The sequence below is a fragment of the Buceros rhinoceros genome, unplaced genomic scaffold (genome assembly GCF_000710305.1).
Source record: "Buceros rhinoceros silvestris isolate BGI_N320 unplaced genomic scaffold, ASM71030v1 scaffold8562, whole genome shotgun sequence".
In the NCBI taxonomy this organism is placed as follows: Eukaryota; Metazoa; Chordata; class Aves; order Bucerotiformes; family Bucerotidae; genus Buceros; species Buceros rhinoceros.
Window position 1 is genome coordinate 51,698 of NW_010399478.1, and position 12,644 is coordinate 64,341.

The 12,644-nt window shown below is 43.4% G+C and overlaps 1 protein-coding gene across 1 annotated transcript in view; it reads right to left on the reverse strand.

Annotated features, from left to right (window-relative positions):
- DCDC2 (doublecortin domain containing 2) overlaps window positions 1–12,644 on the reverse strand; it is a gene marked incomplete at its 5' end in the record, with an annotated part of 51,302 nt that overhangs the window by 32,887 nt on the left and 5,771 nt on the right. Inside the window, 2 exons of the mRNA XM_010131488.1 lie at window positions 87–218; window positions 338–414. Coding sequence (XP_010129790.1) covers window positions 87–218; window positions 338–414 — 209 coding nt within the window. The remainder of the gene's footprint in view (window positions 1–86; window positions 219–337; window positions 415–12,644) is intronic.

Here is a 12,644-nt window from a genome sequence, read left to right on the forward strand (position 1 = left end):
TAATTGCCCATTATATCCACCTATGGAGTTTACAAAATATATCTATGCATAGCAAACGTGTTTGCCAATGTTCAGCTTCCCAATACCTGTGAACAGCTCCACTTCTGAGGGTAACTTTTCCCGTAACCATTTCGAGAACGTGATCCCAGTGATTCAGTGTTTTCCTGGGAATGAGGAGGCGCACCATGGGGCTGATAAGGTCTCCGTTAGCAATCAGGCTGAAAAAAAAGCACAACAAAATAATTTGGAGGAGCATTTTAAACAGAAGTAATCTGAATCTTAGACACCACCATCATTCCCCTACAATGGCACTTCACCAACACAAAATTCTACTTACAAAATAGTGTAGGGCTCCTGGAGCGGTTTTCGAAACCGTGCTGACACAGTGATTCTGCTGTGAGTAACCGGCTTGACCTGCAAAGGACAAGAAGAATTACAAATAGCTCAGTCTTCACACCGGGAAAGCGTTGGCCCTGACCATCCCCAGCAAGGCGGGCAGCGTATCTGCAGAGAGAAGTTCCTAATTTTAAAACATGCATTTTATTCTGTGGCAGCTTCACCTTCTACAGATCATGTGTCATCACTGCTGCAGGTTTATATACGCAGTGAGCAGCAACCACAGTGCAGCGCGGCACAGCGATGGTTCCACGGAGAAGTCAGAACTGTATGGACATCTTTGGGGTCTTCTCAGCTGGTATTCCTAGAGACTCAGCGCAACGCTCCCTCAAGCTGTTCTTGCTTTCTTAGCCTTTACTGCTCATAACCACAGCCCAGGCAACTAAACCATCTTCTCCTGCACAATAAGCCCCATCTCTAGGTCTCTCTGCCATTATGTAATACGCACTTCTGCTCTTGTACGAGGCTTTACACCCAAATCCATCAGTGATGTATAAAGGCTGCTGACTACTCCGCTCATTCGAGGGCAATGGCTCGTGATGGAGGTGAACTGCAGATTTCTAGCTCTCAGAATCAAACACAGGCTACGTAATTCCCCAGCAGTATTCCCTGCACTCTTTGGAATAGACTTCACTGGGATCAGTCAGGTGGCTCAACGTTAAGGCCATTATACTGAACAGAAAGTTACGCAACACTGCCTAGCAAGGAATCCCTATCACATTCACAAACACATTTTCAGATTAAAAAAAAAAAAAAAAAGGGATAAATCCAAACTCCAAAATTACTAGGGAGATTTTTTAAATTCTCCATAATTAGCAAATCAAAATAAGGTGTCAAACCCAGATGAACATTCAAAAGTCATAGCACGTTACAAGCTGGCTACAGTTCTAAAAAAGCCCATAAAAGGCTAAAGGATTAGCTGTCGCACGCAGAGACACGCTTTCAAACAGATGTACAGAGTGTGTTTAAACTGGCAATGGTCCACTCACTGTGTAAAGCAGCCTAATGACGTGATGTGTTGTGTCTTTATCACACTCTGTGCTAACTTCTCCAATACTTCTCATTTCATTGATGGGAAAAGGCTCTGGGCACCAAAGCTTTAAGTCTTCGCTTGGATTTTCCCCCCGAGTCACTTGGTACTGGCTAGACAGCTTTCCTGATCTTCCTCTTGAATATACTGAAAAAAGCGCGGGAGCTGCTCAACCTACCAGATACTCCAAGCTGGCTAAAACTGACTGTTAAGAGAATCAAACCTGACTTCCCGCATAACCCAAAGAACCTCACGCAGCAAATTCTGCGCCAAGCACATAAACTCAGGAGCTCAGATAGCTCACTTGGGGGAAAAGCAATGGACAAAACAAAAGCAAAACGGGCATTCCTTGATGTACAATTGGTCTGAGTGAAAGACAGCAGGAGGTAAACCTGTCAAACAAAAGCTGTTCTCAGCACCTCCTGAAAAAGAAGACCTTTCTCAAAGGTCCTTGTGAGCAGTTAAGCCCTCCCAATCTTTCATTTTCTGAGAGAGGGTATGAAAGCCTGTGCTGGTGATGGATGGAAGAAGACAGAGCTGGTCTTTGCCCAGCAAAGTGCCTAAACAGAAGCAATCAGCAGCACTAGGGGCATGACCTGAAGCTCAGTGCCAAGGGATGTTTTGGCCAGAGACTTCCACAAGAGGAGAGACAGTAAGAAAGATGTTCCTGCAGCACAAGTGCCAGCACTTGGATCAGGTGGAAGATTAACACCTCCTCCTCCAGGCTTGGAAAGAGAGCAAGAGGTTGTTATACAGCTCATTAGGGGAGGCAAAGAGATTTTTGGAGACTGCCAAATAATTTAGGAGCTCAGCTATTCTTGCGGAAACATTTAAAGCACATTTTTCAGAGCATAACTGGTTGGTTGTGTCGCAAAAACTTGAGACGAAGATGAACTAAGTCTGTAGGAAGAAAAAGAAAACATGCCTTAAGCTGCAACATCTGAAACGTTCCTATTGCTGCTGTTAAGGGTTATTTACCCAATGCTAATCTAACAGAGAGCTTCACAAGACAGAAAAAACACAGTAACTTTCTCAAGAGTGTGTTACTGAAGGCTGAGGCACCCAGAACGGGAATGGCTTCACTTTGGCTGTCCTCACGCCTTTCTGGGTAGCTGCCTGGTTGCCAGGCTAATCCCCTACAAAGTATTCAGTATATAACTAGTGAAGTCTCCTATCGCTTTTTCGGATTCCTCACCAATTCCTGATGGTCGCTTACGCTGTTGATACCTGTGCTCAAGCTCTCACACACTCCAAAAAGCCCAAATAAAGTTCTCTGATCCAGTCTGCACCACTCAGGTCTCAATGGCCTGCACTTTACTGCAGCTAGACAGAAAGCACTGGCCAGGCACGAAGGAGCCCTTTAGGATAGGGGACTCCGTGACCTAAAACCAGAACAACGTGCAATCTTGCATCGTTTTGTTAAATCAAGCATATCTCCTAGATTAAAAAGTGAAAAGATATGTCAGTGCAATGTTACATTTGCTTACCTAACACCATGAAAATCAATGCATGGGAACACGAAGGTGACGACGACGCTACTAAAACACCCACAAGTCTTGAGTGCCCTTTAGCCTTTTGCCACACAGGGGCAAGCGTAGTCTATCTTCTCTTGGGGTCCACATGCTCTGAGGCAGATATTTAAGCTATTGTTCTTTATTTTTGACACAGTCTTTGAGCTACTACCTTGAGAGTTTAGATCAACATCTGCCTGGCCAACACTAAACTCTTTATGGTCATGAAAAGCAAGCCACGTAATTTCACTAGGCAGAAGTACACATGAATAAAAGACCAAGTGCTCAGCCACTGTAAATCAATCTAGTTCCTTTGAAGTCTGTGGAGTCACGCCAAGCCAGCCCAGTGGAAGACAGGATTTAATTAAAGAATACGTGGTTCTGCTCCTGTTTTGTTTCTAGGAGGTACCACAGCATTGCAGCATCCGGGACAGCCGGAGCCCTCTGGCGCTGCAGAGTTACACATTAACGGCGGTGTGGCCTTGGGTGAAGGTTTATGCTTACGTTACAAGACCAGCATCACTAACCCCCTAAACCCTTCATTTTCTTTTAATTTCACGAGCCGCATTCTCCGCTGATGTAAATCAGCACTTCCCCTTTTACGTCAGCAGATTTACATTAATCAATGGTACGGCCCCATTATGATTTTATCTTTAAATTTTGTACGTTTTCAGCTTGTTTGAAAAGACTCATTCAAAGGCACCTTCCAGAACCTACTGACCAATGTTGCCAACATTTCATAACTTGTGATGAGATATCATCTGAGGTATTACACGGCAACATGCAGCACAAAGTATTTAGGAGAGGAAGGAAAAAGCATTCTATCGGTTGAAACTCAGAGGGAACTTTTAGTAAACTGGAGGAATCAATCAAATGAGATTTTTGCATGGCAACAAGAGCTACCCACAGCTGGAAATACACCACGGGATCAGAGACATTCAAATCCACCAAAATTCTAACCTTTCTATTCTACAAAGAATTTGTTATTTCCCACCAACGGGAGCGTGGATCTTTCTTGCTTCAGAAAGGAGTAACCGCCTGTGAAGTAACTTAGCAAAGCACCTTGCAGAGTGTGGGAAAAACCCAGCAGCTAAACTCAACGCAGGCCAGGTACTGGGAGGGAGGATTGATCTGCGGCGCTTGCGATCTCTGTGAGCACTTGAGTTTCAGAACACATTCTGCAGAGAGTCTCTTAAAGCTCCGCTTTCATCTCCAGTCCCAATTCACTGTGGCTGAATTTGGGTTGCTGGATGTCAGCTGCAGCCAAGTGCCTCCTAACAGCCCTTTGAAAATACAAAGCCAAGATACAGATCCGCATCTAACTGAAACACGGTAAAAAAAATCTGCACCCTCAAAACTGTTTTGTAACAACATTCTAGATGGTTCTTCCTTATACTAAAAAAGACAGCTAAATATTCACAAAATTTAACAAACACAGACAAAACACTTACATACATCGCATTGCTTAATCTACTTTGGGTACTTACATCTTCCACTGCTGACTGTTGGAAAAACAAAACAAAGCGATCAGTGGCCAAACCATTACCTCAGGTACAGTGTCACACGTGCACATGAAAAAGTTTTTGTAAAACACCATTTTGAACTAGTGTGTGTGTATCCATACGTGTATATATCGTGTGTGCGTGCATATATCTATACACCAACTTAGTATAATCCTCACACCCAAATTTCTAGTGCGTTTATGTCCAGCTGACCACATGAAAACTGAAGATAAACTAAAAACCTGTTGCTCTTTAGGACACCATGGAAGGGCTTGCTCCTGCAGTGCTTCTAACTCTAAGAACCGTTACCCTGGAAAGAGAACATGGCATATATGGCCCGACAGGGAAAGCATCACTGAGAATGGCTATTCCCCCAAGGACTGAGTGACCGCACACCGGTGTGAAACACACAGATAAAAGAGAACGTTTTCACTTCTTTCCTCAGAAATGTGTTAACCAGTACAAGATAAAAAACGATCCCTAAAATGGAGATGTGGCAAAACAATGAGCGTTTGCTTTGGCTGGTGTGAGTCCACTTGCTGATCCCCACGCGTGAAGTTTTCGCTTCTACGAATGCTACATTTTACTTTTCTCCCTTATTATTCATGTACAGCCTGGAAAGTGGGACAGACCCAGCAAACTACCCAGCCTCCTGTTGGCTGCTCAGGACTTGCAAGAAGCGTGTGACACTTCAGAGAATCAATCAGGGTACGTTGGAAAAGTATGAAGTTCATTAAACAGTGCTTTAACTGGACCATGCTGCGTATTTATTTTCTAAAGAGGTGACTTTTACACACTTGAGAATGGTTTTGAGTAGAAATGTGCCATTCTTAGCCATTTCAATACTTAGAGTCACGCTAAATACAGACGCCTGGCAGCACTTCCACAGGCTGCCGTGAAGACACAGGCTCATGACCCACAGCTAAGAAATGGCTCAACTATCTGATTTATTTCCTTTTCTCACCAGCAGTGCCCCCCATCAAAGAGGGCAACGAAACAACTGCAAGATTTACAGGTTTACATGTATTTACAAACAGTCTAAAACCGTAACCTCCCTGAACCAGCTGCTCTGCGCTGGTTTGATTTATACCAGTTTATGAGCTGCCTTTGCTTACTGCAGTATTAATATAGCCTTGGGTGCTACAAACATCTCATCGTTACTCACGTCACTTTATAACTAATCTTTTGAAGTTTTAAGTATTTTAACACAATGTCACATTCCAAATTTATCAGCTCACCCAATGAGCCATGGCTTTGCCCGTTTGTTACAATGGCCTGCTTGTTAATCAATGTGCCCAGGAAAACTGAGAACAAATATTTGCATTCCCCTAGGGTAGAACTGGGGTCAAAAGAACCAAAACCCCATTTATACACAGAATCACCACCCTGTGATGTGAAAGAAAGGAATGTTCAAGGTTCGGCGATCAAAAGCAAATTAGAACGATGTTTTCTAAAGCTATTACAGCACAGGAAACCTCTTATCTCACCTATTTCACAGAAACGACACTTTTTTTAAAAGGGCATATTCATACACTTTGATGAAAGACGCAGAGTTGAACGCACTGAGGTGTTTGGCCAGTACAAACCCATGTCAGTGATCCTACACAGTAATTAACCTGGACAATCTCCTTTTCCCGGGTTACTTTGCGTTGCTAGATGGTACCCTGGATGGCACAAACCAGCCTTGACTACCACCCTTTCTTCTGCTGTAGGTACAAAGCAACGCTCACGCTGCTCTTAACTGAGTGGAAAGAGGTCTCAACGCCAGGGCAGCACACCGACCTCTCAGCCCGCGTAAAGCATAGATGAGCCAGAAATTACCTAGAGCGGGACAAACGGCCACGTGCTGATTCAGGGAGCCTTCCACACCGCAAAGCTCCTACAAATTTCCCAAAGTGTTTGAAGCTGCTCTGTTCACCACCAAGGCAAATCACCTTCCTTTTTGGGTGTTGGGTTATGGGCCACATCTTCAGCTGGGATAAATCAGACAATGGCACGGCCTCATCCCCCCAGACACTTAGCCTGTGCAGGGCCCCCAGACAGATCAGCCTGTGTTGCTTCTGCACCCTAGAATAGCCCCTATTTCTTCTTCAAGTTGGATGACACTCTACCCTGCACTGCTTACAACGCACAAAATAACGGCATCAATAACACAGATTTTCTTCAAGCAAAGCAGATCCTGATAGTTCTGTCACTGACATAATACTGTCAATTCTGACCATTTTTGTCTCTCATGACTTCTGTATTTTCCTCAAATTTCTCATTTAAACCAAAAGTCTATGGCTTTATGGCTGATCAGAAGGTCCTGAACCTGTGAGCAGCGACAGATGAAGGACAAAAAGCGATCCTCCAAAAATCACTTCTAATCTATGACAACAGTTGTTAACGTTTCCAGTAATTCACTTTAGTTTGCAGCAACAGGTTTTAATGAGACTAACATGTCTCAGAAGCTTCAGTACTGCATCTCCTCGACTCCTGCCAGCCTCCTCACCGAGCAGAAAGAGCAGGTACCCTGCCGAACAAGGCAGACACGTTAACTGAGGAAGAGATCGACTTTCGAGTTTGATATCAAACTCACTACAGACCATGGAGTGGTTCACCCCAGTGGCATGAACTTAAGCCTCTGCAAATCCTTCTGTTGCTCCAAAATCCATTAAATCCGCCTGTAAGCAAGCTGTTAATTAAAATTACTAACTAAATTCTGTGAATTCTGTGAACTGCCATCCGATTCCATACGCCCCTGGATTTTGACCTTGTGAAGAGAACTCTGAATGGACTGGAGCTCTTCGGAGGGGATGGGGTCGCTTCAAGGGTGCAGCCCAGCAGGTCGGCAGTTAAGTTGGGAAATAGCCAAAGCCAGGAAAAAAGACCGAGTGTTGCCCTGAAAAAAGAAACTCATGAAAATCTGGAAAACTGACCAAATGGATGGCTGGGGGTCCCAAGGTGGGAGTCTGCAGGGTGGCCTCTGTGAGGAGAGGTCAGGCGTGTAGCTTTAGGATAAGGAACGAGCTCGGCAAGTGCTGGCAGTTTCCGCCTGGGCTGCTGCTGTTTGGAATCGCTCCCTCTGCGTCAGCGCTCCCTCAGCTGAGACCTCCCATCTTACCTTGAGCCACTGCACAAAACTTTCCCACTGCTGCCCTTCAGTTTCCAAACAGTGTGACACGATTTGGGGGCAATTTAAAATAATCCGTGTGTTCGGGTTCAGTCAAGAGTAATAACAGCACAAGTCCGGATACCGCATTAGTTCAAAACACCTCGAAGTGCTGCAAAGGAAGGCAGGGGTGTGACCTCCCAGGGCAAAGTCACCTGCTCGGGGTGTAAATAAAAAACCTGCTTTTTAAGGTGCTCAGCATCAGCTCCATACACCTCCGCTTCCATCAGGTGGCAGAGGAGTGTCCTTGTCTAAGGAGGCTTCACAGCACTCCTGTTGGGTCTGCTCCTCAGACCACACACATCGTCAGGTGAAGTCAAGGAATTTACAAAGCTTGAGGCTGCTGCTCCAACCAAAGGCAAAGTGTGGCTCAAAATGCCTCAAAAATTCAGAATAACTGCTCAGCCTGAGGTTTTGCCATCCCAAGGCATGACACAGATCTCACGATCCTGGGCGGGACCCATCATTTGCCGCTCAGATTTATCTAGCGATGCTCTTTAACTCTGCATCCTCCAGGGGAAAAGCGAATGTGCAGTGGAACGGCCCATCTCCTGGGTCTATTTTTCTCCTTTACACCAAGGAAAAGATGCCATTTACCTCAAATGTGAGGTGAAGGAATTAATGAGACATGAAAATAGATTTGAGAACTCTCAGCCCTTCTTATTTTTTCCCCCTGCATGGTGCCCAGGTTGTAGACTTCAAATCCTTGCCAAATCTTGCTGAAGAGCATGATCAGGGCTGTCATCACTCCGCTCAAGGGTGATCACTGGGCTGAGCCTCGAGGCAATGGGCTGCAGCCGATGCTTCCAAAGGAATATCAACATTCCCGGGGTGCTCGGGATTGCCGAGCTCCACGTTCTAGCTCTAAACATTTCTCAGCGTTGTTGTTCTCAGCAAAGACATCACCCTTTCTTCCCTAGCAGCCGTTTGAAGTATTTTTTAAGGTGTTCTCGTTTATGGCAGGAGCACAGACAAGTATTGGCCGAGCAGGGGCCGATGGAACAGGGAATCGATTTCCGCACGGACGCCGTAACCCCTCAAGTTGCAGTGAGGAACAACGCTATCCAGTGGCTGTGGAATTCAGCCATTAGGTGGGATCACGGGGCTTGAGACTGGCCAAAAGTCACTGAAGGAGACATAAAATCTAAATGGAAAATGACATTTTGTGTAGATTTGATGTCATTTTATGTTCAGATTTTGCACTTACATTTTATATTTAGATTTTACATTCAGATTTTGTGTTTTCACATTGTGGTTTTCGGTTGTCGTTTGAGATTGTGATTTTATGGCCAGAATTAACACCTAGATTTTTTGATTACATTCTATGGAATTGAACACAGAATTTAAATGTAAAAATCAAAATCTGAAAAAAAATCGAAATGTAAAAAGCCATCAGCTCTGCCTGTGCCCTGCATCCGGAGGCAGAAAGATTTCCAGGTTCCAGAGACACTCGCTGGCCCACCCCAGAATTTTATGTCATTGTATCTTTACATTTAGATGTTACTTAGAGATTTTACATTATTCTACATGTAGATTCCACATTTACATCTGATGTCAGTTTAGATTGTTTATATTTTACTATTAGATTTTACATCTCTACATTTGGATTTTATGATTTGATCTGATGTCAATTTATTTTTTACATTTAAATTTCACATTCAGATTTTCCATCAATTTCAGTAGTTTGTTTTTAGTTTAGACTTTGTGTCATTTGGGGATTTTTTGTTGTTGTTGTTATTTTACCTGTAGGTTTTACGTCACCTTATGTTCAGATTGTGTCTAGATTCTTTGTCATTTGATGTCTAGATTTTAGGTTCAGGTTTTATGTCATTTCATGGCATTTTACATTTAGATTTTATCTTATTTTACTTCTCCATTTTCTGTCATGTCATTACGTTTATGTTGATGTTTCACGTTTCCATATGATGCCATTTCTCACTGCAGTTGAGGTTGTCACATTACGCTGTGATTTTATGTTCAAACTTTACATTCATATTTACATTTAGGTTTTACATCCAGATTTTGTGTTTACATTTTACTTTGTTTTAACACACAACTGAAACACGACATCAAACCCAGAAATCTAAAGGTACGTGGCTCTCGCTGTGCCACGTAACCAGAGTGAGGAAGATTTCCAGGCTCCAGAGGCACTCGCTGGCCCACTTTGGGGTTTTATGTCATCGAATGAATTCTTTGAACCTGATACTATTTTCTATTGGGAAAAACTTCTTTACAGAGAGGGTTGTCACACCCTGGAACAGGCTGCCCAGGGAGGTGGTGGAGTCCCCATCCCTAGAGGGGTTTAAAAGATGCGGAGGGACATGGTTGAGGGGCCCTGGCAGTGCAGGGTGACCGGCTGGACTCGGTGATCTAAGGTCTCTTCCAACCAGATGATTCAGTGAATTCTGTGAAAATACTCCAAATTGCACAATTCAGGTAGACAGAACCATATATATATATATATAAACTCTCCCTATAGAGAGAGAGTATACAGAACTATAAGAGAAGTTTTAACTCATAGGGCCAACTAGTAAAAAGGACACAGCTTATGTTTTAACTGGATGTCTGGTCAGTTCTTCTCCAGTTCCTCCCGGTATTAGATTACGAACACCCAGGAAGAGCATCTGTTTTGTACGTCTAGTGCTAATTATGTTACCAGGATACTAAATACCAAACAATGACACACAAAATTTAACTACTAAGGATGTTGCTCAAGAAATTAAAGATGCGCAACACATTTTTAAAAATCTGTTTTGATAGTCTTATCCCCTAAACTACACCTGCAGTAGAATTCCCAATTAATTCTGCATCAGGAAATGAGAAATTCCTTACTCAGTCCAGGACACAAGCAGTAGAAGAAATCAGCCTGGTCAGATATGGAGCAGCGAGAGGGTTTAGTTGGGCATATTGGCACAGGAATATGAAGTGGAATGTTAAACACAATTCATCTCCAGCTATACAAGTATTTTGTGTACCATAATTTCAGGTAGCACAAGTTGTGTTTGTTTCTTTCTAATTCTTAGGAAAGAATTCAAAAAGAATATCCCATGAAGACAGATCGTTTTGCCATCAAATGGCTGGAATTTGCATATGTCGGGATAATTTCTAATTGTATTAGATATTTCTAATATTCAGGCACTCTCTTACCCTCACAAAATTATCTTCTGTACAAAGAAAATATCAATGAACCATTTTCAATTGACAATTAAAGGAATCAAGAATCAGCTCACTGAAAAATGACAATTTGCTTATTAGACATTATTTGTCAGATTTAATAAATGTTGCGTCTGAAATAGACAATAATTATAAATATTGGCATTTTTCGTGAGAGTGTACTTGGAAAAAATATGTTAGAGTCAAGGTATAGCCAGCATAAATACACCAAAATAATTTGTGAAAGCAAGACAACGTTAGAACGTTCCAAAATTCAATTTTTACAAATTAATCCAATGATATCACTGCTGACAGATCAGTGGTGACTCCACCGTCTAGCAACAGACACAGGATGTACACTCATTCAGTTCCTCACAATGATCAAAGAGAGACGTTCCGCGGTGGCATGAGGAAACAAGTATTCGGGTCTTACACATATCAAAGCTTTGAGCAACTTTTATTAATCCTCTGAAGAATCATTAGTAAAAATATTGATTATTCCATTCTACAAAGACTCCTCCAAATATGACCATCCCTAAACCACCTGATAAAAGCAGCAGCTGCAATTGAAACAGTTCTGGAACACTAAAATATCTTTACGTTAAACAGTGAAAAAAGTGATGAAAGTGTAGCCAGGACATGACTACTGCATGTGAGAAACAAAACTGCAGAAGGGAAACCCAGGCTGAACGTGGGAAGAAGCTGGAGCTGGAAAGGTTGGACAAGACCCGGTGGGTGGCAGGGAGAGTTCCTAGTGCATCGCTTGCACCAGGGCCCCTGGCGTGCACCGCTGAATCTGACAGCCCAAGAGCCACAGGCAGCCACTTGTAATGCTCAATGACAGCACTCTGAATGAACCCACTACTCAAAGGACCGGGTGAAGTGACCCTTCCTCAACCAGCCACACACTTGGCTTACAACCAGCCAGCTCTTACAACACCTGTTTTCACACTTGCTGCCCTGCGGCGGTTCCCAGACAACTGGTAACAATGCTATAAGCGCCCCCCAACCAGGCAAACGGTATAAAATTGCAGACCAGGATGTCTGCATTGGTTAAACGTCACAGAAAACAGTGGTGAACCTAAAGGACTCCACATCATCCTTCTCTCTACAGCACAGAGCCAACTCCATGTGTCCTACATGAAGTAAGACACATAAGTAAAGCTTTTCTTACATGGCAAGATGGCTGAGTGAGGTGTGCTTGGTGAGCAGATCTCTTCTTTGTCAGCCCTTGATTGTACCACCCAAGGAGACCTTCCGCTGTGCTCTTTGCAACCAGACTTGCCTATCCCGCATTGGCCTTTTCAGCCATCAGCGTGCTGGCAGTGAGCATGGGTAAAGCCCTTCCCAAATCTTTGTCCGCGAAGCCAAGCCACGAACATGAATGTTTTATGTGTTGAAGGCTCAGGTAAGTGCAATACTGCTACAGCACATTTCACAACCTCGTAGATCACAATTAAAAGTCAGATGACTTGCTTGGTTCTCTGCCTGGGCACCCTCCGAGTCACTAGTTTCAGCAAGATTCACAAAATTGCATCAGAGGAGACTCAGGACTGAAGTAAGAAAATGCTGAGAGTCAGAAATAGAATATATGAATAAAAGACATGGGAAAGCTCAGTGCCTATGTAAGGTGTGTGGCTCAGTTTTATAAACAGAGTATAAGCCTGCTCCCTCATCACTGTTTAATTAACTTCTATCTTTTTAAATTGTTCTCTTTCCTTTGTGAAAAAGCCCCAAACAACAGGGAGACATGAATGGCAACACAAACCCAACAAAACCACCTGTAAAATGCTCCGGTCAGTGGCATAAACGAACAAACCAGGACAAAAATCCAACTGATAGTAAATTTAAATAGTTCTTGCAGTGGTAGATCGAATCTCCAACTTGAATTGGATCTTCCT